Source organism: Chaetodon trifascialis, chromosome 20 (genome assembly GCF_039877785.1).
Source record: "Chaetodon trifascialis isolate fChaTrf1 chromosome 20, fChaTrf1.hap1, whole genome shotgun sequence".
Lineage (NCBI taxonomy): Eukaryota > Metazoa > Chordata > Actinopteri > Chaetodontiformes > Chaetodontidae > Chaetodon > Chaetodon trifascialis.
In genome coordinates, this window is record NC_092075.1 from 796,811 (window position 1) to 817,962 (window position 21,152).

The 21,152-nt window shown below is 52.0% G+C and overlaps 3 protein-coding genes across 3 annotated transcripts; all 3 read right to left on the reverse strand.

The window, feature by feature from the left end:
* Positions 1-3,809: 3,809 nt before the first annotated feature.
* On the reverse strand, positions 3,810-12,005 carry atp6v1b2 (ATPase H+ transporting V1 subunit B2). The gene is made up of 14 exons (XM_070988474.1): positions 11,770-12,005; positions 11,213-11,268; positions 10,864-10,962; positions 10,607-10,700; positions 10,395-10,472; positions 10,033-10,172; positions 9,632-9,733; positions 7,403-7,500; positions 7,102-7,225; positions 6,871-7,021; positions 6,712-6,794; positions 5,916-6,020; positions 5,598-5,727; positions 3,810-5,142 (listed from the first exon to the last, which is right to left on the reverse strand). The coding sequence occupies exons 1-14, from the start codon at positions 11,984-11,986 to the stop codon at positions 5,006-5,008; spliced, it is 1,614 nt and encodes a 537-aa protein (XP_070844575.1). The 5' UTR covers positions 11,987-12,005; the 3' UTR covers positions 3,810-5,005.
* Positions 12,006-12,342: 337 nt separating this feature from the next.
* Positions 12,343-15,967, reverse strand: dusp11 (dual specificity phosphatase 11 (RNA/RNP complex 1-interacting)). The gene is made up of 9 exons (XM_070989033.1): positions 15,629-15,967; positions 14,950-15,025; positions 14,740-14,871; positions 14,497-14,620; positions 14,307-14,367; positions 14,186-14,232; positions 14,023-14,098; positions 13,666-13,782; positions 12,343-13,579 (listed from the first exon to the last, which is right to left on the reverse strand). Exons 1-9 carry the CDS (start codon positions 15,730-15,732, stop codon positions 13,165-13,167), a joined length of 1,152 nt encoding a protein of 383 aa, XP_070845134.1. The 5' UTR covers positions 15,733-15,967; the 3' UTR covers positions 12,343-13,164.
* Positions 15,968-17,472: 1,505 nt separating this feature from the next.
* Positions 17,473-20,155, reverse strand: LOC139348941 (caspase-7-like). The gene is made up of 4 exons (XM_070989373.1): positions 19,870-20,155; positions 18,426-18,589; positions 18,168-18,294; positions 17,473-17,857 (listed from the first exon to the last, which is right to left on the reverse strand). The coding sequence occupies exons 1-4, from the start codon at positions 20,081-20,083 to the stop codon at positions 17,544-17,546; spliced, it is 819 nt and encodes a 272-aa protein (XP_070845474.1). The 5' UTR covers positions 20,084-20,155; the 3' UTR covers positions 17,473-17,543.
* Positions 20,156-21,152: the final 997 nt, after the last annotated feature.

Genomic DNA, 21,152 nt, shown 5'->3' on the forward strand with positions numbered 1-21,152 from the left:
AAACTCTTTTAGTTCGACGAGGAAACAACAGATCCAACCTGGAATCCAGGTTTTCTTATTGTCGTCTCTCATCAGTTAATCCTGTGATTAACTTCTAATTTATTCTAATTCGGCGTAATCAAACAGACACTGACACGTTCTGACCTGCTGATTGGTTCTTCAACGAACTGCATGTTCGTGCAAACGTGTCCTCACAGGCTGCAGCGAAGTCGCCACGCTCAGACTCACTGAGTCAAAAACGAGACATTTGTCAGAGTTTGAGACCCCTGAAAGACTGCAAAGAGCCACAGAGACAGCTAGCAGCTAGCAGCTAGCTGCAGTGTGTCCGTCCACAGTGACACACACACACACACACACACACACACACACACACACACACACACACACACAGTGACACCATGACACAGAGGACCAGTCACTGTGAGCAATCACAGCAGTGTAGAGAGACAAAGACGCCACATACCTGCCACCGTCCATCAGCATCACACACTCACACTCGTCCACTCACATTGATGTCAAGGAGGAGGAGGAGGAGAGAGGAAGAGAGGGGGAGGAGGAGAGAGAGAGAGAGAGAGAGAGAGAGAGAGGAGAGTGAGAGGAGGAGGAGGAGGAGGAGGAGGAGGAGAGAGGAAGAGAGGGGAAGAGAGGGGGAGGAGGAGAGAGAGAGAGGAGAGAGAGAGGAGAGAGAGAGGAGGAGGAGGCGAGAGAGAGGAGGAGGAGGAGGAGGAGGAGGAGGAGAGAGGAAGAGAGGGGAAGAGAGGGGGAGGAGGAGGAGGAGGAGGAGGAGGAGAGAGAAAGAGAGGAGGAGGAGGAGGAGAGAGGAGGAGGAGGAGAGAGAAAGAGAGGAGGAGGAGGAGGAGAGAGGAGGAGGAGAGAGAGAGGAGGAGGAGGAGAGAGAAGAGGAGGAGGAGGAGAGAGGAAGAGAGGGGGAGGAGGAGAGAGAGAGAGGAGGAGGAGGAGGAGGAGGAGAGAGAGAGAGAGAGAGAGGAGAGAGAGAGGAGGAGGAGGAGAGAGAGAGGAGGAGGAGGAGGAGGAGGAGGAGGAGGAGAGAGAAAGAGAGGAGGAGGAGGAGAGAGGAGGAGGAGGAGAGAGAAAGAGAGGAGGAGGAGGAGGAGGAGAGAGAGAGGAGGAGGAGGAGGAGGAGAGAGGAAGAGAGGAGGTTTTGGTTTTCAAAGTCCTGTTATTGAACTGTTGCAAGGAGAAACCAGATCACTGTCACATCATCACTTGAGGGCAAACACAGGAACTGAACTCCATCAGTAAACTCCCTGTGTCCCCCCCCCGACACACACACACACACACACACACACACACACACACACACACACACACACACACACAGCTGGCAGTCACATGAGAGACATCAGCAGGCGTCACTCTGAAGACACCTTCAGTGTTTGTGTAGGTGAGCCCAAGAACACGAACACCTGCTGCCTGGACGCTGGACGCTGGACATTGGACGGTGGACGCTGGACACTGGACGCTGGACGCTGGACACTGGACGCTGGACGCTGGACACTGGACGCTGGACGCTGGACATGAGTCCGTCTGGTCCAAAGACCTGAAAGTCTGTTTGAAATCTGCTGGAAGACAGAACATCTGCTCTCTGTAGGACTGATGGACATCATGATCAATGATCAGTCATCAATCATCATGATCAATTCTGTTTCATCGAGCACAAATTTGTTTTATTTCTTTTCTGTGTGACACATCCTTGTCTCCTCAAACATTTCAGTACAAATTCTGTGTGTGTGTGTGTGTGTGTGTGTGTGTGTGTGTGTGTGTGTGTGTCTCACCTGTTCCAGTTGTAGTACTCATAGTATTTAAAGTACCTCCACCTGCAGCAGCTCCAACAGGAAAAAGCTTCAGTATGAACAAAACAAATGAAGTCACAGAGAGTCAGAGATCAGACACAGGAGACATTTTACTGCATGAAGCTGACAGTACTGCTGTGTACTTTTACTGCATGAAGCTGACAGTACTGCTGTGTACTTTTACTGCATGAAGCTGACAGTACTGCTGTGTACTTTTACTGCATGAAGCTGACAGTATTTGTGTACTCTTACTCCTGATACTTTAATCCAGCTGGTTGTGTTCAGCTCTTTAATGAGGTCACTGATGTGTGAACACTCAGCTGTTTACTCTTCCTCACAGCTTCATGTGAAAGACAGACAGAGAGACAGACAGAGAGAGAGACAGACAGACAGACAGACAGACAGACAGACAGACAGACAGACAGACAGACAGACAGACAGACAGACAGCAGCTTTTTCTCAGAGTCTCTGTGCTTCACGCTCAGTTGGTGTAGCTCATGTAGCTGCTGTAGCTGGTGTTGCTGCTGTAGTTGCTGTAGCTGCTGTAGCTTCATCTTCCATAAAGCTTCCCTGAAAAACCAGCTCTGGTCTGTCAGACGTTTGTGCCTCTTCTCATCTCTGAGTTGGACTTTCATGCGTGACCTGCTGGTATTTTTGGAGAAGCGTGAGTCATCTGGACTGAAACGTCTCCACCTGTAATTTGGTCTCACAGAGCAGATGAAAGTCGGACGGGTGGACAGCGCCGCCCTGTGGCCACAGGCAGGACTGCAGCGTCCTGAGCTGAGCCTGGTCTCTGTCTGTGGACCAATCACAGCTCACTGTCTGCAGGTAAACTTACCCTCCTGCTGAGCTCATTTCATAACTTACCTTCAGATTTAGGTGTCCGCTTACTTCCTGTCCATAAATCATTTCAGTGTTAAAACCTGATAACTGCTGTGGAGCACACCTCCCAGTCTCTGTGACTGGACCAGTAAATGTCATTAAACTGGATATTTTGCAGGATTTTAGAGTTGCTCCAGTTTTTTGAAAATATATGAGGAAGAATACAAAAACAGAAGAAAGAGTTTAATTTAGAATTATACATAATTAAAAAACAAAACAGAATTATTCCTCCTCCATGAATGAAGCCGTGGTTCTTCTGCTAATGTGGAGGTTATTTCCTCCATTGATCCTGTAAGATGTCATTGAACTGAAGAAGAATTCCCCACAGTCCACCCTCATGTCCTCATGTCTTATTTCAGTCAGTCAGTCAGTCTTATTACTGTGATTTAAACCAGAGAAAAGGAGGACATCCTCTGTACGCTGGAACCACTTCCTGTTTGACCCTCTGTACGCTGGAACCACTTCCTGTTTGACCGTCTGTACGCTGGAACCACTTCCTGTTTGACCCTCTGTACGCTGGAACCACTTCCTGTTTGACGTTTTGACTTTAAAAAGTGACAAAAGGCAGATTTGATGATCAGCTCCAGCAGCTGATGAACGTGTTGTATTAATGGATCAGAATGTTTGAAGCATTCATGTGTTCATATTCAGTATTTTTAATGTGCAGAGTAACTAAAGCTGCTTAATAAACGTAGCTCAGTAAAAAGTAAAAAGTACAAAGCATATAAAGCATAAAGTAAGTTAGCTAAAGCTAAGCTAGCCAGCAGCTAAAGCTAGCGTCCTTCAGCCACAGCAGACGTGTATTTAAGTTGTCTTGTTGCAGACGCTGTTCGGGCTTCCTCACAGTCACAATGCTAACGTTCAGATGTTTAGCAAGTTTAATGTTTACTGTGTTCATTATGTTAGTTTAGCTTGTTAGCATGCTAACTGTGCTGATGAACAGTTAATATGAAGTCCAGCTGAGGCTGACGGGACAGCCGGCAGGTATGTGGTCATGAAGCGAAGACAGATTAACGTGTTGACCTGACGATGGCGCTGTCCTCATGATCAGTCAATGAAAGCATCGGGACAAAGCTGCTGACAGAGGCTGATATTCACCACACCAGACCAGACTGAGAGACGGCAGCTTTTATTTCACGAGTCTTGAGGCACAAACAGGAAGATCCAGTGCATGCAGGCTGATTAACATGCAGTCAATGAGGACAACGTGTCCAACAGAGACACGTTGGACACTTCAAGGCTGAGCAGAGACACGGACACAGAGCAGTCAGCACGAGCACAGTCTGAGAAGAAGAAAGCACAACAACATCGAACACTGAAGGACTGAAGGGACGTTTGTTTGAGCCACAGCTTCCTCCTCCTCCTCCTCATCATCATCTTCATCATCGTTAAATTACTCGTGACTTTCCTCAAAAGTGCAAAAATCACATTCTTCTCTAAAGGCCTTGAACCTCACGGCGGGACATGACAGCGTGTCAAAGTGTCGCCGTCGCATGGACAAGGACAAGGACAGGAAGTGTGTGCAGACCCCGCCAAAAGAAAACTTTAATGAGCGCACACCTGACATTGAACTCTGAAAGTTGCCTCAGGTGACTCCTCAGACAGAAGCCTTGGCTGAACAGGTGCCGGAGGAGGAATAAACAAGGTGACGCCTTTGTTTTATTTATTATTTATTCTCCTCAGCTGATTCGCTTTTTATCTGCAGGATTCAACAAACGAACTTTTAACGTCCCCTGAAAAGCCTCTCTTCACTGACCTCCAGTGGTCTAACCGGGCAGGTGCACTCCAGTGACATCACTGCAGGGTGTGGCCTCAACCTACTAAAGGAACAGGTGATGAGAAGCAGCCGGTTAGCTTAGCTTAGCATGGAGACTGGAAACGTGCTAACAGCTAGCCTGACTGTCCACGTCTCACCAACCAACCTGTTGGACTTCGTCTCTTTCGTCCCGAAAAGCTGTAAAAGGACTTGTTCTGTATTTATTTGTTAATTTCAGGCATGAAACAATAATTAAAATGTCGTCATCATCATCATCATCACTGACACACATCAACAACATCCACCTGCACTCTTCACATTCACTCTGTGAACACACACACACACACACACACACACACACACACATCTGAGCGTCTTCCCGGCGGCGGTTGAAGCAGGAGCGGTGCGTCGTCGAGGTCACATGACTCACGAGTGTCGGGGCGCTTTCACGTCACGTGACGGCACAACACGTTACTGTACGTAGGCAGCGAGAGCTCGCCGAGGCGGATGGAGGCGGGGGGGGTCGGGGGGGGGCAGACAGGTGAGCGTTAGCTTAATGTTTGGCCTCTCGGGGGTAAAAGTCGGCCAGCGTGCTCTGAGGGATCCTCTTCAGCATCTCTTTGGGGAAGATCCTCATGAGCTGCCATCCGATGTCCAGAGTCTCAAACACACTCCTGTTCTCGTAGGCACCTGCACACACACACACACACACACACACACACACACACACACACACACACACACACACACACACACACACACACACACAGGTGAATATCTGAGCTTCGTACAGACACGTTTTAAGACTTTAACACGTCTCAAAGTTTGAAAGTGAAGGAAAAACTGCATTAAGTTAAAATATCAAACATTTCTTCAGTGAATTATTGAAAAGAAATTTAAATTACTAAAAGGAAAATCAGCAGATCTTCACATTTGAGAATGAAGAAATGTTTTAATATGAAAAACGATGATCAGAGTAGTTTCCTGTAGTACTGTAAGTACTGTGCATGTGTACTTCAGGACAGTACTTCAGTAAATGTACTACATTCCACCCCTGGTGTCTCTTTTCCAAACATCATCTTCAGTTTGTGGATTAAAACATTCATCAGTTCTACAGAGTGACGGAGCGATCTGCCCCAGTGCACCTTGGGAGATGAAGTTCTTCTCAAACTTGGCCAGGAACTCCAGATAGAGCAGGTCATCGGCTGTCAGCGCCTCCTCACCCACCACCGCCTTCATGGCCTGGACGTCCTTCCCTATGGCGTAACACGCATACTGCACGCGCACACACACACACACACACACACACACACACACACACACACACACACACACACGTGCGCGCGCGCACACACACACACACACGTGCGCGCGCACACACACACACACACACACACTCTCAGAACGAGATGAAGGCAGCGAGTACGTGCGCCGTAAAGCAGGAAGTGTGTGCATGAACTCACCAGCTGGTTGGAGACGTCGGAGTGGTCTCGGCGGGTCATCCCCTCGCCGATGGCGGATTTCATGAGACGAGAGAGAGACGGCAGCACGTTGATGGGAGGATAGATCTGAGGAGAGCAGGCGTGATCGATGATCGATGATGTAACCAATCAGCTGAACGCAGCTCTGACGCAGCCTGAAGGGAAGCCCTCACAGGCTGTTTGCAGATGGAGGACAGGAAGTGATTTTCTGCACAGGAAGCGTTAGAACACACTCAATATGCTGATGTTCTGCGTCGCTTACGGTTGCGATCGATCAAACCGAGACCGACCATCTTCGTCTTAAGCGGCGTCTCACGTTCTGATTTTCTGTTTGGATTTTTGTTCAGGTTTCACTTCCTGCCCTCCGTCTGACTTTAACGTCATGTGACTGCAAACAACCTCAAAACTTTTATTCTCAGCACATCTTTATTTAAATCTTTTATTTATATTTTATTTTACTTTTATTAATTAAGAGATTTGAAAGAGATTTGTATGATAGGACGAGGAATATTTTTGTTTTTTTTAAATAAAATTTTGCTTTTTTTTCGTTTTACCAATTAATGATCAACAGCTCAATCGATCAATCAGCAGACCTGACGTGAAGGGACGTCAGGTCCCAACTGAAGACCAAGACGGTCCCCAAGAAGACAAAGCTGAGACCAGCTTGTTTCAGCAAGTCTCGAGTCGAGATCAACGAGTCTGAAGTCATCAGATTCCAGAATGGTCATGTGACCTTTCCGCGGTGTCTAAAGGAAGCCGGGACGCTGCTCTTCGTTACCTGTCTGTTGTGAAGCTGTCTGTCCACGTAGATTTGTCCCTCCGTGATGTAACCGGTCAGGTCAGGAATAGGATGCGTGATGTCTGCGAGACACAAGAACACACGGTCAGAGCGGCGCCGCAGCGTTAGCGTGAGCAGCTGGTGGCGCCGGACGAGTACCGTCGTTGGGCATGGTGAGGATGGGGATCTGCGTGATGGAGCCGCTGCGTCCCTCCACCCTGCCGGCTCTCTCGTAGATGGTGGCCAAATCCGTGTACATGTACCCGGGGAAGCCTCGCCGGCCCGGCACCTCCTCTCTGGCTGCAGACACCTGAGACGCACACACAGGTGAGTCAACGCACGCCTCGTTTCTCCTGAAGTCAGAATGAGTGCGGCGATGGCGTGGCTGACCTCCCGGAGAGCCTCCGCGTACGAGCTCATATCAGTGAGGATGACGAGGACGTGCTTCTCGCACTGATAGGCCAGATACTCGGCTGACGTCAGAGCTAAACGAGGCGTGATGATTCGCTCGATGCTGCAAAAACAAGGAAGTTTAACGTCTTCCTGCCTTCGTCTTTGTTTGACTACAGAGAAGAGCTCCAGGTGTGTCCACAGCCTCTTTTCAAGGTGAACATTAACATATTTACAGACACGCTTTAATGGAGGCGTGGGAACCTGTTTCTAACAGTCAGAGGTTAAAGGTCACACGTACGTGGGGTCGTTGGCAAGGTTGAGGAACAAGCACACGTTGTCCATAGAACCGTTCTCCTCGAAGTCCGACTTGAAGAACCTGGCGGTCTCCATGTTGACCTGGTGGAAGAAGAGAGAGCGTGAATCTCTTTGGTTCATGAGGCGCTGAGTGCTCAGTCATTCCCGCCGTCACGCCGCCATCACGCCACCGTCGACTTCTCTTCACGAACCTTCTTCTAACCTTCAGTCCGACCTCCGCTCACGCTTCCTGCTTACATCTCGACCCCACAGCCAAAGCTTTCCTTCAGAAACACTGCTGCATTATTTATTTATCCTGCATCACGTGACATATGACCAAGATGACATCATGAGGTTAGCAGCAGTTAGCTAACTCGTTAGCTCAAAGCTTCTTTCTCCTCTTCATCAAGCAAAACGAAGAACAGTCCTAAAAACTGAATGTGAGTAAGTTCAATGCTACATGCTAACCGTGTCTGTCAGCTGACACATCTAAGCACTGAAACATCTGGAAGGGGGGGGGGGGGCAGGAGGAGGAGGAGAAGGAGGAGGAGGAGGAGGAGAAGGGGGGGAGGAGAAGGAGGAGAAGGAGGAGAAGGAGGAGAAGGAGGAGGAGGAGGGGGGGGCAGGAGGAGGGGGGGCAGGTGGAAGAGGAGGAGGAGGGGGAGGAGAAGGAGGAGGGGAGGAGGAGGAGGAGGAGGAGAAGGGGGGGAGGAGGAGAAGGAGGAGGAGGAGGAGGAGGAGGAGGAGAAGGAGGAGGAGGAGGAGGAGGGGGGCAGGAGGAGGAGGAGGGGGAGGAGGAGGAGAAGGGGGGGAGCAGGAGGAAGAGGAGGAGGAGAAGGAGGAGGAGGAGGGGGGGAGCAGGAGGAGGAGAAGGGGGGAGCAGGAGGAGGAGGAGGGGGGAGCAGGAGGGGGGAGGGGGGAGGGGGGAGGAGGAGGAGGAGAAGGGGGGAGCAGGAGGAGGAGGAGGAGGGGGGAGGAGGACAGGGGAGCAGGAGGAGGAGGAGGAGGGGGGGAGGAGGAGGGGGGAGCAGGAGGAGGAGGAGAAGGGGGAGAAGGACGGGGGAGCAGGAGCAGGAGGGGGGGAGGAGGAGGAGGAAAGGAGGAGGAGAAGGGGGAGGAGCAGGAGGAGGAGGAGAAGGAGCAGGAGGAGGAGGGGGAGAAGGGGGGAGGAGCAGGAGCAGGAGGAGGAGGAGAAGGGGGGGAGCAGGGCAGGAGGAGCAGGAGCAGGAGGAGGAGGAGGAGGGGGGGAGGAGGAGGAGGAGAAGGGGGAGGAGCAGGAGGAGGAGGAGAAGGAGCAGGAGGAGGAGGGGGAGAAGGGGGGAGCAAGAGGGGGGAGGGGGGAGGAGGAGGAGGAGAAGGGGGGAGCAGGAGGAGGAGGAGGAGGGGGGAGGAGGACGGGGGAGCAGGAGGAGAAGGGGGGAGCAGGAGGAGGAGGAGGGGGGAGCAGGAGGGGGGAGGGGGGAGGGGGGAGGAGGAGGAGGAGAAGGGGGGAGCAGGAGGAGGAGGAGGAGGGGGGAGGAGGACGGGGGAGCAGGAGGAGGAGGAGGAGGGGGGGAGGAGGAGGGGGGAGCAGGAGGAGGAGGAGAAGGGGGAGAAGGACGGGGGAGCAGGAGCAGGAGGAGGAGGAGGAGGAGGAAAGGAGGAGGAGAAGGGGGAGGAGCAGGAGGAGGAGGAGAAGGAGCAGGAGGAGGAGGGGGAGGGGGGGAGGAGCAGGGGGGAGCAGGAGCAGGAGGAGGAGGAGAAGGGGGGGAGCAGGAGGAGGAGGAGAAGGAGCAGGAGGAGGAGGGGGAGAAGGGGGGAGGAGCAGGAGCAGGAGGAGGAGGAGAAGGGGGGGAGCAGGGCAGGAGGAGCAGGAGCAGGAGGAGGAGGAGGAGGGGGGGAGGAGGAGGAGGAGAAGGGGGAGGAGCAGGAGGAGGAGGGGGGAGCAGGAGGAGGAGGAGAAGGGGGAGAAGGGGGGAGGAGCAGGAGCAGGAGGAGGAGGAGGAGGAGGAAAGGAGGAGGAGAAGGGGGAGGAGCAGGAGGAGGAGGAGAAGGAGCAGGAGGAGGAGGGGGAGGAGGGGGAGAAGGGGGGGAGCAGGGCAGGAGGAGTAGGAGGAGGAGGAGGAGGAGCAGGAGGAGGAGGAGGAGGAGGAGGAGGAGGAGGACTGACTCTGAGTCTGTGAAGGAGGCGCCTTCAGGGTCAAACTGGCTGAAAGCTAACACAAAGCTAACAGCTAACGACGGGACGTCTCACCCCCATGGCGGCAAACACGATGGCGAAGTTGTCCTCGCTGTAGTCCATCACGTCTTTGGACTTCTTCACCAAACCGGCCTGCCGACAGATCTGAGCGGCGATCTGACGAGTGAGCAGACGAACGTCAGCAAGTACATCTACACGAGTACTGTACAACATGAGGTACTTTCTGCTTCCCCTGTACTACGTCTCAGAGGGAATACTGCAGTTTTTACGGCACTGCGTTTATCTGCAGCTTTAGGTGCTTCACAAAAGCTTAAAAATCTGTTAGAAATCAAAGTTTATTCAGCTGAAACGATTGGTCGTTTAATCAATCAGCTGATCAACAAAATCATGGATCGCTGCTGTCGAATCATCTGATCTCTGATCTTTGAATGTGTTTGTAATCATGTGCAGCTCACCTCGTTGTGTGGCAGCCCTGCAGCAGAGAAGATGGGGATCTTCTGCCCTCTGGCGATGCTGTTCATGCCGTCGATGGCCGAGATGCCGGTCTGGATCATCTCCTCGGGGTAGATCCGACACTGAGGGTTTATTGGCTGACCTGAGATCAGGATCAGAGAGAGGTCACACCTGTGCAGGTGGCACCAGCTGTCAGTCACACATATCGTCCGGTGTGTTTTGGTCTTTTATGAATAAAACTGAGTTGAATTAAACTCTTTCTTTCTGATTACACGTTCATCTCCTGCAGTACGCTGTGCAAAGTACTTCAAACTGAAAGCAGTACTGCAGTAGTAAATGAAGTAAATCCATCAGCAGGACGTACCCATGATGTCCAGGAAGTCTTCAGCCAGGACTGCTGGTCCTCTGTCGATGGGTTTCCCAGATCCATTAAACACACGACCTGCACACACACACACGCACACACATGCATGCACACACACACACGCACACACACTCAGGTAAAGATGAGTGCAGTAAAGCTGAGGTCGTCTCAGTTTGGACCTGAACGAATGTGACGTGTCTACTGTGTCTCACCCAGCATGTCCTCAGAGACGGGTGTCCGTAAGATGTCCCCCGTAAACTCACAGCTGGTCTTCTTAGCGTCGATACCTGAAGTCCCCTCAAACACCTGCAGGGGGCAGCGTGGAGACAGAACAGGGATCATCGTTAGTGCTGCAGGTAGCTGATCTGAGAGCACCTGTACACCTGCAGCATGAGACAGCTCAGGTGTCTCACGCTGACCCGGTCAGGAGGATTCATCCTCTGGGATCGTGAACGTGTGAACAGCGTACCTGCACCACAGCTTTGGAGCCGGTGACCTCCAGCACCTGGCCGCTCCTCCTGGTCCCATCGGGCAGCGTGAGGTGGACGATCTCGGCGTACCTGGGAAACTGAGAGCGAAGCGTTCGTTACAGGAACAGGTGTGTTCACCTGCACGTCAGCAGCCTGCTTTATCTCAGTCCAGGTATGATGTTGACACAAGCGACAGGATGCTTGTGAGCAGACCGCACACAGGTACAGGTACAGGTGAAAAATCTGCTGTTTCGTCAGCGTGTGACTCCTCTGAGTTCACATGCTGAGGAGGATTCACTGATCGTCAGAAAAAACAAATAAAGGTGTGAGTCGTGAGGTCGCGCTTACCTTCACCTGATCCAGAATCACCAGCGGACCGTTGACTCCAGACACCGTCTTATAGGCTGAGGACGCAGAAAACACAGTCAGCAGAGGGCTCACCTGCAGCACAGGTGAGCCTGACCAATAGACTGACAGCTGAATGGACTGACTGATAATCAATGGATCAATGAGTCATTTCTCTTCTGTCGGTGGGAAGATTCGCTGTTTCTCTTCAGGTTTATTTCAAAGGTTTCTCATCGTCCTGTCAGCTTCCTGTCGGCTCACAGGTAGAGTCTGACTCTCCCCCCCCACACACACACACACATCACACACACACACACACATCACACACACACACACACACAGGCTTCAGATCAGTGCGGGGCTGCAAACGTGAAGCATCGCAGCCGGAAAACAAGAGAAAACCAGGAAAGATTCCGCCGAAAGTTTCGTCTACAAACACATCAGTGAGCATGAGTCCAAACCAGAGGACAGTCCGTGACACGAGACATGAGCCTGAAGACACAGCGAATCTTCACGGCTCATCTCTGCACGCGCACGCGCACACACACGCACACACTCACTGAGGCGCGGCTGGGAGATGTAATCCCGCTTCACGGCCATCGCGTGCTCCCGGGAGGCGGCGGCGGCGGCCGGCGCGGCGGCCGGGCCTCTGCTCCCGCTGACGGCCGAGGACAGCTCGCTCATGGCCCCGTTCACCATCCCTCTGAGCGCCTTCATCGCCATGTTTCCACCTGCAGCAGCCGCAGCGGCGTCCGAATCGTGACAGACTCCGCACATGCGCAGTGCGCACACCTGCATGATGGGGGCGCTCGTTCAGCGAACGCGCTGAAAACCGAAGAAACGTGATGAAGCTGCTGCAGGCAGAAAAAAGGCACGCTTAGAGGATTCCTACAGGTGGAATGGACGTGACGTCATCAAAGTTTAAACGTGATGATTGATGTTAAAGAGGAGGACACGTCCCTGAAGTGTCTCACGTCTCTGTCAGACAGGACAGACACCTGCAGCTGCAGAGGAGACGATGGACACGTGTGGACGGCCTCATACTGATGACTCCTCAGCCTCACAGTGTGGACACGGACTGTGAGGAGACACTGAGACACTCAGAAGACATTCAGACACAAGACGTGGAGACAAACACGAGAGTCTGAAGACAAAGATTGTCTTTATTTATTAAATCTGTACAGACGAGTAAAACCTGAGACACGGTCACATCACACACACACACACACACACACACACACACACACACACACACACACACACACACACCTGACCTACAGCCCACACACACACACACACACACACCTGACCTACAGCCCACACACACACACACACACACACACACACACACACACACACCTGACCTACAGCCCACACACACACACACACACACACACACACACACACACACACACACACACACACACACACACCTGACCTACAGCCCACACACACACACACACACACACATTAAACCCAGTAAACCCAGTCCGCCAGCGGCGCTCTGACAGCTGCTGAGGGATCGCGTCCCAGTCGATGAGTTCAGGGTGAAACTAACAGTTTTCTTCATCATTGATTATTCTGTCAGTTTTTTCCTCCATCCATCAATTAAACGCCAGAATCCTCGGCGGCGTCTTCAAAGAAGAGCAGAACACCTTCACGCGGGAGGAGCTCGATGGATCATCAGAGGAGCTGCAGAGCGTTTGTGCATCGATCGATCGATCGATTGATGGGTTCAGCCTCAGCTGAAAACGTCAAAGCGTCTCATTTTTCAATAATTCATCAGCTGATAATCAATGAGAAAACCATCAGCTTCAGCTTGAAGCGAGTGAAGCTGCAGTCTGATCTGAGGTCAGTTTAAAGGCCGGCTGAGGTCAGCTGACCCCCGTCACGTCAGACCTGGACCTGGACCTGGACCTGGTTTTCGGGGTCCTGGTCTCCTCGGAGCTGCTGACTCAGCGTTTGCGTGTAAATCTGTGCTGATGTCTCATGTCGGGACGGGACGACTCGTCCTCAGGCCCGTCGTGGCCGTTGGACTCGCTGGTCCAGCGTGCGGAGTAGTGAGGGAGGGGAGGAGGAAGAGGAAGAAGAGGAGGAGGAAGAGGAAGAAGAGGAGGAGGAGGAGGTCTCCGTCTGTCCTCCTGCCAGCGGGGGGACGGGCTCCACGGCTGCTCCACTGGAGGATACCTGCCACGGCTGTCCTCTGCGTGGGGGGGTCTCCTCCGCTGACTGTCGGTGTGAGGGGGGATCCAGCGGTACGGGTGGTGCCGGGGGGGGGGGAGCAGAGGCGGTAGCGGCGGACTGGGAAGAAGGCCGCCGGGCGGACGGTGGTGATACGAGCGGTGGTCTGTTCTTCTGGGGGGGGGCGATCTGAAACACAGACAGGAGGTTAGAACAGACAGAACACAGAGGTAAACGGCGAGAACGCGGCCGCTCACGGTCGCTCCTCCTCTCACCTGCGAGACCAGGTGTCGCCGTGAGGTCGTCGCTCCTCCCTGCTGTCACGGTCCGACGGCCGACGAGCTGCGAGCCCTCTCATTGGCTCCTGCTCAGACTCCTCCATCCCCGCGTTACTGATGTCACAGCATCAAAGATAGACAAACATCACAGTCAGACAGAAGCAGCCAATGATCCCATGATGCTTTGCATGGAGACAGGAAGTAAAATGTTCATGAACTCTTTTGTTTCCACTTTGTCACATTAGCATCGTTAGCAGTGAGTTAGCGGCTAGCTCCTGTTAGCAGGTGGATGAAGAGACAGCGAGCGCTGAACGACGTCGCTGCAGCTTCAGCCAATCCCGGCGCTCCGCTCACCTCCTCTTTGGTCCTCGCTGCAGGTCGTCCAGGTAGTTCTGTCTCTCGATGGCGTGGCCCCGCGACGAGCCGAACACTGACAACAAAACATTTCAGCCGCTTTACTTTCATTCGGCAACGAGCCGCAAACACGTGGAAAAAAGAGGCGACGCGTCGGACTCACGCTCTACGGCCTCTTCAGGGTCCATCCCATCAACGTCTATGAGATACCTGCAGGTCACACACACCTGTTCAACACCGCCCACACCTGTCCCAGCAGCCTGCAGCCTTCACTCTGTACTCACCTGCAGATCAGGTAGCCGGTGCGATTCAGGCCGTGCGTGCAGTGGACTCCGATCAGCTTGTCTGGAGGGACAGTTAGGACACATCAGCGTCTTAGCGAACGTGAGCTGACGGAGAGACAAACGAGACGAGCGATCGAACACGACGGGACACAACGGGACAGAAGCCACGCCTCCTCCCGACGATTCTCACCGTTGTCGCCGTTTTCTCGTAGAAACCTTCGCACGGCGCGCTTGAAGCTCAGGATCGTGTCGTCACCGGGAACCTCGTGACCGGCCGTGAAGATCTTCACCAACAGAAGAGACTCCGGGACGTCCTGCACACGTGCACGCACACACACACACACACACACACACACACACACACACACATAAATATAAACTAAGATCTTCACTGTGCGTGTGTGCGTGTGTGCATGTGTGCGTGCGCGTCTACCTGCAGCCTGTAGTAGCGCGTGGTGAAGGTCAGGTCGACGATCAGACCCAGCTCTTGGCGTTCTTTGTGCAAAGCGTCCAGCAGCTCCCAGAAACCAAAGACGTCCTCTCGCGGAAGCTTCCGGTTCAGAGACTAAAGGAGACACAGTTTGATCAGCGGCCTCGGCCTCAACAGAGCAAGTGACGGACAGGCGTCAATCAAAGCACCGACCTCCTTCAGAGGCACTTTGAAGGCGACGAATCGCGTCCCGTCGAGCCGTTTCCCCACAGCCGTGTAGTCGAGCCACCTGATGGAGGAAGAACACGTTTGACACGTCTGAGCTGAACACACACTCACTGCTGAACACACGAGGATTCATCCGCCGCTGCAAGTAGTCCCCCTGAGACCATCACCATCAGTGAGGACCAATGGGCTTCGGGCTGAGAGCCACAGGCGGGAAGCGCTGAGAGACACACGGACGTTGTTGTTTGAGTCTGAGAAACCGAGCTGATTGGTCTCTGATAGAGCCGATCAATATGTGATCAATACTGTCCTCAGTGTCCATCAGTGAACGTTTGAGGTCAGCGGAGGAAAAACGGAAACTTTCATTTTTAACGCAAAATGTCCCAAAACACCAAAAACAAAGTGTTAAACACATCGACCAATACATGATCAGCTCTCAGGTATCGATCCGGCATCACCATCAAACATCCAGCGTTTCTGGGGTTTTGAACACTTGATGGATCATTATTGATCAGCCATGAGTCTCCTCCCTGATAAACCTGATAATCAATCAATCGGTATCACGATGTGTTTCCCCTGAACACAACAGACACACACGGTGAAGCTTAGCGACAGTTAGCGAAGCTCACGTGACCGTAACAGGTGACAGGTGTCGGTTCCGGCTCACCTGTCCGGTACCCCGTTCTTCTTGCTCCGTCGGGACATCTTTAAAACGCTGCTCGGTCGCTGCTTCTTTCCAACAAACCCAACAAACCTTAAAAGGCTCAACATGAAGCTTCCACGTGCGTCTCACAGCACGTCGCCTGTTTTCAGCCGAGTTTCGACCTGCGGACAAAGTTTCTACGTCACAGTGCCTGAGTGACGCTACCGGAAGTGTCTGTGCTGCTTTAACACGCGCTTAAATGTCTTCATTCAGCCGCTTCCACAGTAAAAAACAACATTTAGACCAAAAACAAAGCGCGGCTGTTTGCCGCCGACTGGAGTCGCATGCTGATGACGTCAGTTTAGCGTCAGAGTGGACTCATCTGACTGCGCCCCGCATGGCTGCCACCTGCTGGCCGCTGTGGAAACAACACCTCAGAGTCATCTCTCTTGTGGAAACCTTTTGCTGCAGTGGAGGAAAGTAACGAAGTACATTTACTACATATAAAGTACTTTTACTCAGTACATTTACTCAAGTCCTGCACTTTGATCAGTTTTATTCTGTTCCAACAAACACTGTGTGAGCATAAAAAACAGATGGTGATAGTTTTCTGATCCTTTCTGACACGTTTATTCTCTGTTTTCACTATTTTTTTTTTATTGTATTAACTATATATTTAGTTTTACTTAGTCATATTTTTATTTTTGTTCCTGTTTTTATTTTTGTTACTTTTTCTAAATAATTGTTGTACATTCATTTATACGCCAACAAAATAATTTCCCAAATTGGGATCCATGAAGAAGCAGTCTAAAGTCTCGCAGTCAGTCTGTCTGAGGTATTAAACTACTACACTCATAGTTTACTGTGATACAAACAGACCTGTGAGGACACACTTTCACTTTCGTTCATTCTGTCTTCCAGTAAATCATAAATCAGACGTTCCTCTGCTTCATTTTATTATGTTTTATTGATGCAGTCACAGACAGTTCAGTTCTACCAGGAGCGAGAAAAGGGAAAGGGGGTTTCTGGGTAATTCTGGTTTATTCTGGAGTCTGCACAACGTCAACTGAAATAATGACAGTCTTTAAAGGGGACACGTGACCCCTGTGGCCCCTGAGGCCCCTGTGGCCCCTGTGGCAGAGAGTCAAGCCTTATCTTATCTTATCTTATCTTATCTTATGTTCTACAGACAGGAAGCAGAACATGTGACCGTGCTCCTCCTCTGACTTCCAGTATGTTCAGCCTCTTGAGCTCATCAGTCAGCAGGTGAGACAGTAAAGCAGTGAAGTGGGTTTGTGTCACAGGAAGTCATGTGACTTTCTCTGCTGTCTTACCACCTGTGTTTCAGGTAACAGGTGTGACTGATCCACTTTCGGTTTCTCATCATTCCTGGAATGAATTCGTGACTCTTGCAGCAGACAGACTGAAATATTTCACCTCGCTGTCTCGTGATGAAGACGTGCTCAGACTGTCAGACAGGTGACGGACGTCTATTGATTGAGGATTGTGGACTGATCGGTTCTGTGTTCCGTCCTCCAGTCACACCTTCAGGTGCAGCTCTTTTCTGATGGAGGTGTTGTGCTGCTTCAGGAGAAGACAAAGTTAAATTATTCTTTAATAACATACAAATAAATGAGTCAGCGAAAGGTCGGGGTGGAGGATTCAGGGGTGACGGAGCAGCAGAGTCTGGTTTGTCCTGTCTGGGCTCCTGTAGAAACATGGCGGACTCTAAAGGGTTCAGATGGTTAAACACTCATTAAATGAGTCGCTTCACGACGGTCTGCTGCAGATGTTTCTTCATCACGTCTTTGGATTTTCTCAGGAAGTCAGACGTGAGGAAAACACAAACAGGTTTCTGTGCGGCGTCTGACGGCTTCAGTCCTCTCGTCCGTCCACATTCCTCCTGATAATTATTGTTTTTGTGACGCAGTCACGAGCTCTAACTGATTGATGGTGTCCGTGATCTGACGCCGTCGCCGTGGAGCAGCGACGTGGCCGACAGCCCCGCGGCCCCGACATCTTTCCCGGGCTTGGCGAACGGGAATACCTCCCTGGTCATTCGCGTCAGGAGACACGGCATCGCCTTCTTCCCGCCCAGCAGGCGACCTTTGGCCTGGAAGGTGTAGGCCACTCTGTGCGAGAGGCGGGTCATCAGGCGGGTCAGCTCCAGGTCACGGTTTCCTTCTTCGTTCAACAACGAGCAGAAGGTCTGGAGGAAGACAGATCCGAGGGGGTGCATGAAGGCTCCGTAACCTGAGGGGAGGGGGCAGGATTAAACACAGGAAGCTGATCGGGTTCACAACAAACTGCTTTCAGAGCGTTCAACACCAGACAGACAAGACAGATTTCAGCTTCTTATTTTCTACAATCAAAGTCACAGAGCCCAGGCCCAGGCCCAGGCCCAGGCCCAGGCCCAGGCCCAGGCCCAGGCCCAGGCCCAGGCCCAGGCCCAGGCCCAGGTCCAGGTCCAGGCCCAGGTCCAGGTCCAGGTCCAGGTCCAGGTCCAGGTCCAGGTCCAGGCCCTTTGTAAACTGGCCAAAAGGCCAGTGACGCAGGTGTTTACCTGGCGGCGTGGCGTACATCACAGCTGTGTCCACGGGAACAGACAGATGCTGCAGGACGCTGCTCTTTGTGATGTCAGCGGCTGAGTCCACCTCCACGCCATCATCCAGAAGGTGTCCCCGACACGCCTGCAGACACACACACAGTGCAGGACTTGAGCAAATGTACGTGGATGAGTGTGTGTGTGTGTGTGTGTGTGTGTGTGTGTGTGTGTGTGTGTGTGTGTGTGTGTGTGTGTGTGTGTGTGTCCCCTGCTGACCTGTATTAGGAACACTTTGGCCTTCGTCTCCATGTATTCGTTGTCAAAACACGAGAAGATCCGGGACAGTAGGACAGGTTTCCCATCAGCTCCGAACACACAGCCGTCCTCCCCGTGAGACGACAGGACGGCCAGGAAACAGTCCTTCACAGGCCGCCGGCTCTCTGCAGGACACACACACACACACACACACACACACACACACGCACACACGCGCACACACGCACGCGCACACACACACGCACGCGCGCGCACACACACACGCGCGCGCACACACGCGCGCGCACACACACACACACTGAGTTAATGACACCCTTCAGTCTTCATTAGTCACTGAGCAAATGGTACATACAGTTCAGCACGACAGGTGTGCAAACACACCTGTTTGTTCCACAACCATTAAAGTGTTCAGGTGAGACGACAGTCAGTCTGAAGAGTGTTTGCTCACGAAGCCTCAGGCGCTGACAGCTCACGCTAACTCAGCTCATGCTAACACAGCTCAGCTCACGCTAACTCAGCTCATGCTAACACAGCTCAGCTCATGCTAACTCAGCTCATGCTAACACAGCTCAGCTCACGCTAACTCAGCTCATGCTAACACAGCTCAGCTCATGCTAACTCAGCTCATGCTAACACAGCTCAGCTCACGCTAACTCAGCTCATGCTAACACAGCTCAGCTCATGCTAACTCAGCTCATGCTAACACAGCTCATGCTAACACAGCTCATGCTAACTCAGCTCATGCTAACACAGCTCATGCTAACACTTCTTTACTCTGCAGTCCTTCAGTTTGTTTCATTTTCTGTCAAAGATGTTTGAAGGTCACGAATCGATTACGTGGTCAATGAGTCAGTCGGTCGGTCAGTGTGTGACGGTTCCACAGTTTATGTTCGATAAGAGGCCATAAAACTGCATGAACTTTCCATTTGTTTGATGTGTCTGTCGTCTTATTCCAAAGACAAAGACAGAACGTCAGTGAAGACAAAAAGGTCCCAGAAACCTAAAACATGATGTGGACCAAAGGAGGAACCAGAGTCCAGGTTCACTGACGGGAGGGTTTAGAAGTCGTTGGGGAGGTTCTGCAGTGTTTTAGGAGTTTTGACGTCCTAAACAGGACAGAGGAATCTATGAGGACGTGTTAATGGTCATCGAGGAGGTTCTAGAGGTCCTTTAGAAGGTTCCAGGGGAGGTTTAGGAGGTTTTGAAGTCGATGAAGTTTGAGGTTATTTTATGAGTTTTGTGGCTGTTGAAAAGGTTTTATGGGTCTTTTAGGAGGTTTTATGGGTCTTTTAGGTCAGCAGAGACAGCTGAAGGACGTCCAGTGAGACGTCCTCTGCACACTGATGGTACTTCTGTGTATTTGTGTGTACATGCAGTACAGCGGCAGTGTGTGTGTGTGTGTGTGTGTGTGTGTGTGTGTGTGTGTGTGTGTGTGGACAGGTACCTTTCAGGAACAGCTCATAGATGTCGTTGCTGCTCAGGTCGATGTGGACGTCCACCTTGAAGCCCAGTTTGCTGAGGGTGCGGTGGAGGCTCTTGGTGTCCGCGTTGACTCCAGGTCTCCTCGTGAGATTCACGCCGTGATCAAAGTGAGAGACGGACAGCAGGACGGCCCTGTTTCTGTCCCTGCTGTCCATCAGTCCCGTCCTGTGAGGCATTCTTCTTCTTCTTCTTGTGACTCTGCTGTTCGCTCTGTGGACGATCGAGCTGATGTCTCTCTGGATGCGTCTCAGTCTCTGCACACACTTACATACACACCTGGCACACCTGTCTTACCATATATGGGCTGTCACATGCAATCATGACAGACAGTGTTACGTAATGCTGTAGTTTTCCTGTGTGTTGGGAAACACACGTAACACCTGAGTCTGTCCGCCTCAGGTGTGTTTTCTGGAAAAAAACCTCAGGTGTGTTTTCCTGAACTCCATCAGACTGACAGGAAACTCCAGACATCGTTAAACACAGAATCCTTCTGCAGCCCTGAGCTCAAACCTGAGGAGACCTGCAGCCGCTTTGTTAACCCCACCTGAGCACCACCCTCAGCAGGCCCACGCAGGTCTGCACCTGCCAGCATTAATGTGTTCACGACAGAAATCCTTCAGTGCGTTTCCTTTTGGTGTGACTGTGTGTGATCATGCAGGTGCTTTGAAGCAGATTAACGAGAATGAAAATAATTCTAATTCATATTCTGAGGACGAGCTGCAGCTCAGACACTGAGCTCAGGTCTGCAGATCAGGCAGGTGTCCTGCCAGAGGACACCTGTCTGTTTGGACAGTACCTCCCTGTGCAAAGCAGCAGAATGCAAATACTTCAACATCTAAAGTACAAATACTTCAACGCCGTCCTGAGCAGCCGTCACGCGTTTCATAACCAATGATTTCCTCGCAGGGACGATGCGTTGGTGAACCTCAGCTGAAGTGAAAGTGGATCATCAGACCAGTTACGGAAAACAAACCTCATCCCACCACACGAGAACACGAACATGAATCATCTTCAGACGCGACCCGCTCACGTCGGCGTTGCATAAGAAGCTGCTGACTGACGGGTTCAAAGGGCAAGCTCGGCCTGTCGTGATTGTATCAGCGCGAGCAGCGTTCACCTGCACAGGTGGACCAAGAACCCAGAGCCTGTACTTCAGTACGAGCACCTCCACAGTGTAAGAACACAAGGCAAACATCCTACTTGAGTAAAAGTACATGAGTACGTCCATCAAAGTGTGCTATGGAG

Bases quoted from the DNA above. Each gene is read 5' to 3' on its own strand.
- atp6v1b2 (XM_070988474.1), bottom strand. From the start codon at position 11,986: ATGTGCGGAGTCTGTCACGATTCGGACGCCGCTGCGGCTGCTGCAGGT. The intron at 10,963-11,212 runs GTAAGCGCGACC...CTTCGCTCTCAG, and splicing joins TGATTCTGGATCAGGTGAAG to TTTCCCAGGTACGCCGAGAT. The intron at 5,143-5,597 runs GTGCACTGGGGC...GTGTGTGTGCAG, and splicing joins GAAGAACTTCATCTCCCAAG to GTGCCTACGAGAACAGGAGT.
- LOC139348941 (XM_070989373.1), bottom strand. From the start codon at position 20,083: ATGCCTCACAGGACGGGACTGATGGACAGCAGGGACAGAAACAGGGCC. The intron at 18,295-18,425 runs GTCAGCAGGGGA...GTGTGTCTGCAG, and splicing joins CCAAAGTGTTCCTAATACAG to GCGTGTCGGGGACACCTTCT. The intron at 17,858-18,167 runs GTAAACACCTGC...CCCTCCCCTCAG, and splicing joins GATGTACGCCACGCCGCCAG to GTTACGGAGCCTTCATGCAC.
- dusp11 (XM_070989033.1), bottom strand. From the start codon at position 15,732: ATGTTGAGCCTTTTAAGGTTTGTTGGGTTTGTTGGAAAGAAGCAGCGA. The intron at 15,026-15,628 runs GTGAGCCGGAAC...TTCCTCCATCAG, and splicing joins AAGAACGGGGTACCGGACAG to GTGGCTCGACTACACGGCTG. The intron at 14,621-14,739 runs GTAGACGCGCAC...GCACGTGTGCAG, and splicing joins CGCGCTACTACAGGCTGCAG to GACGTCCCGGAGTCTCTTCT.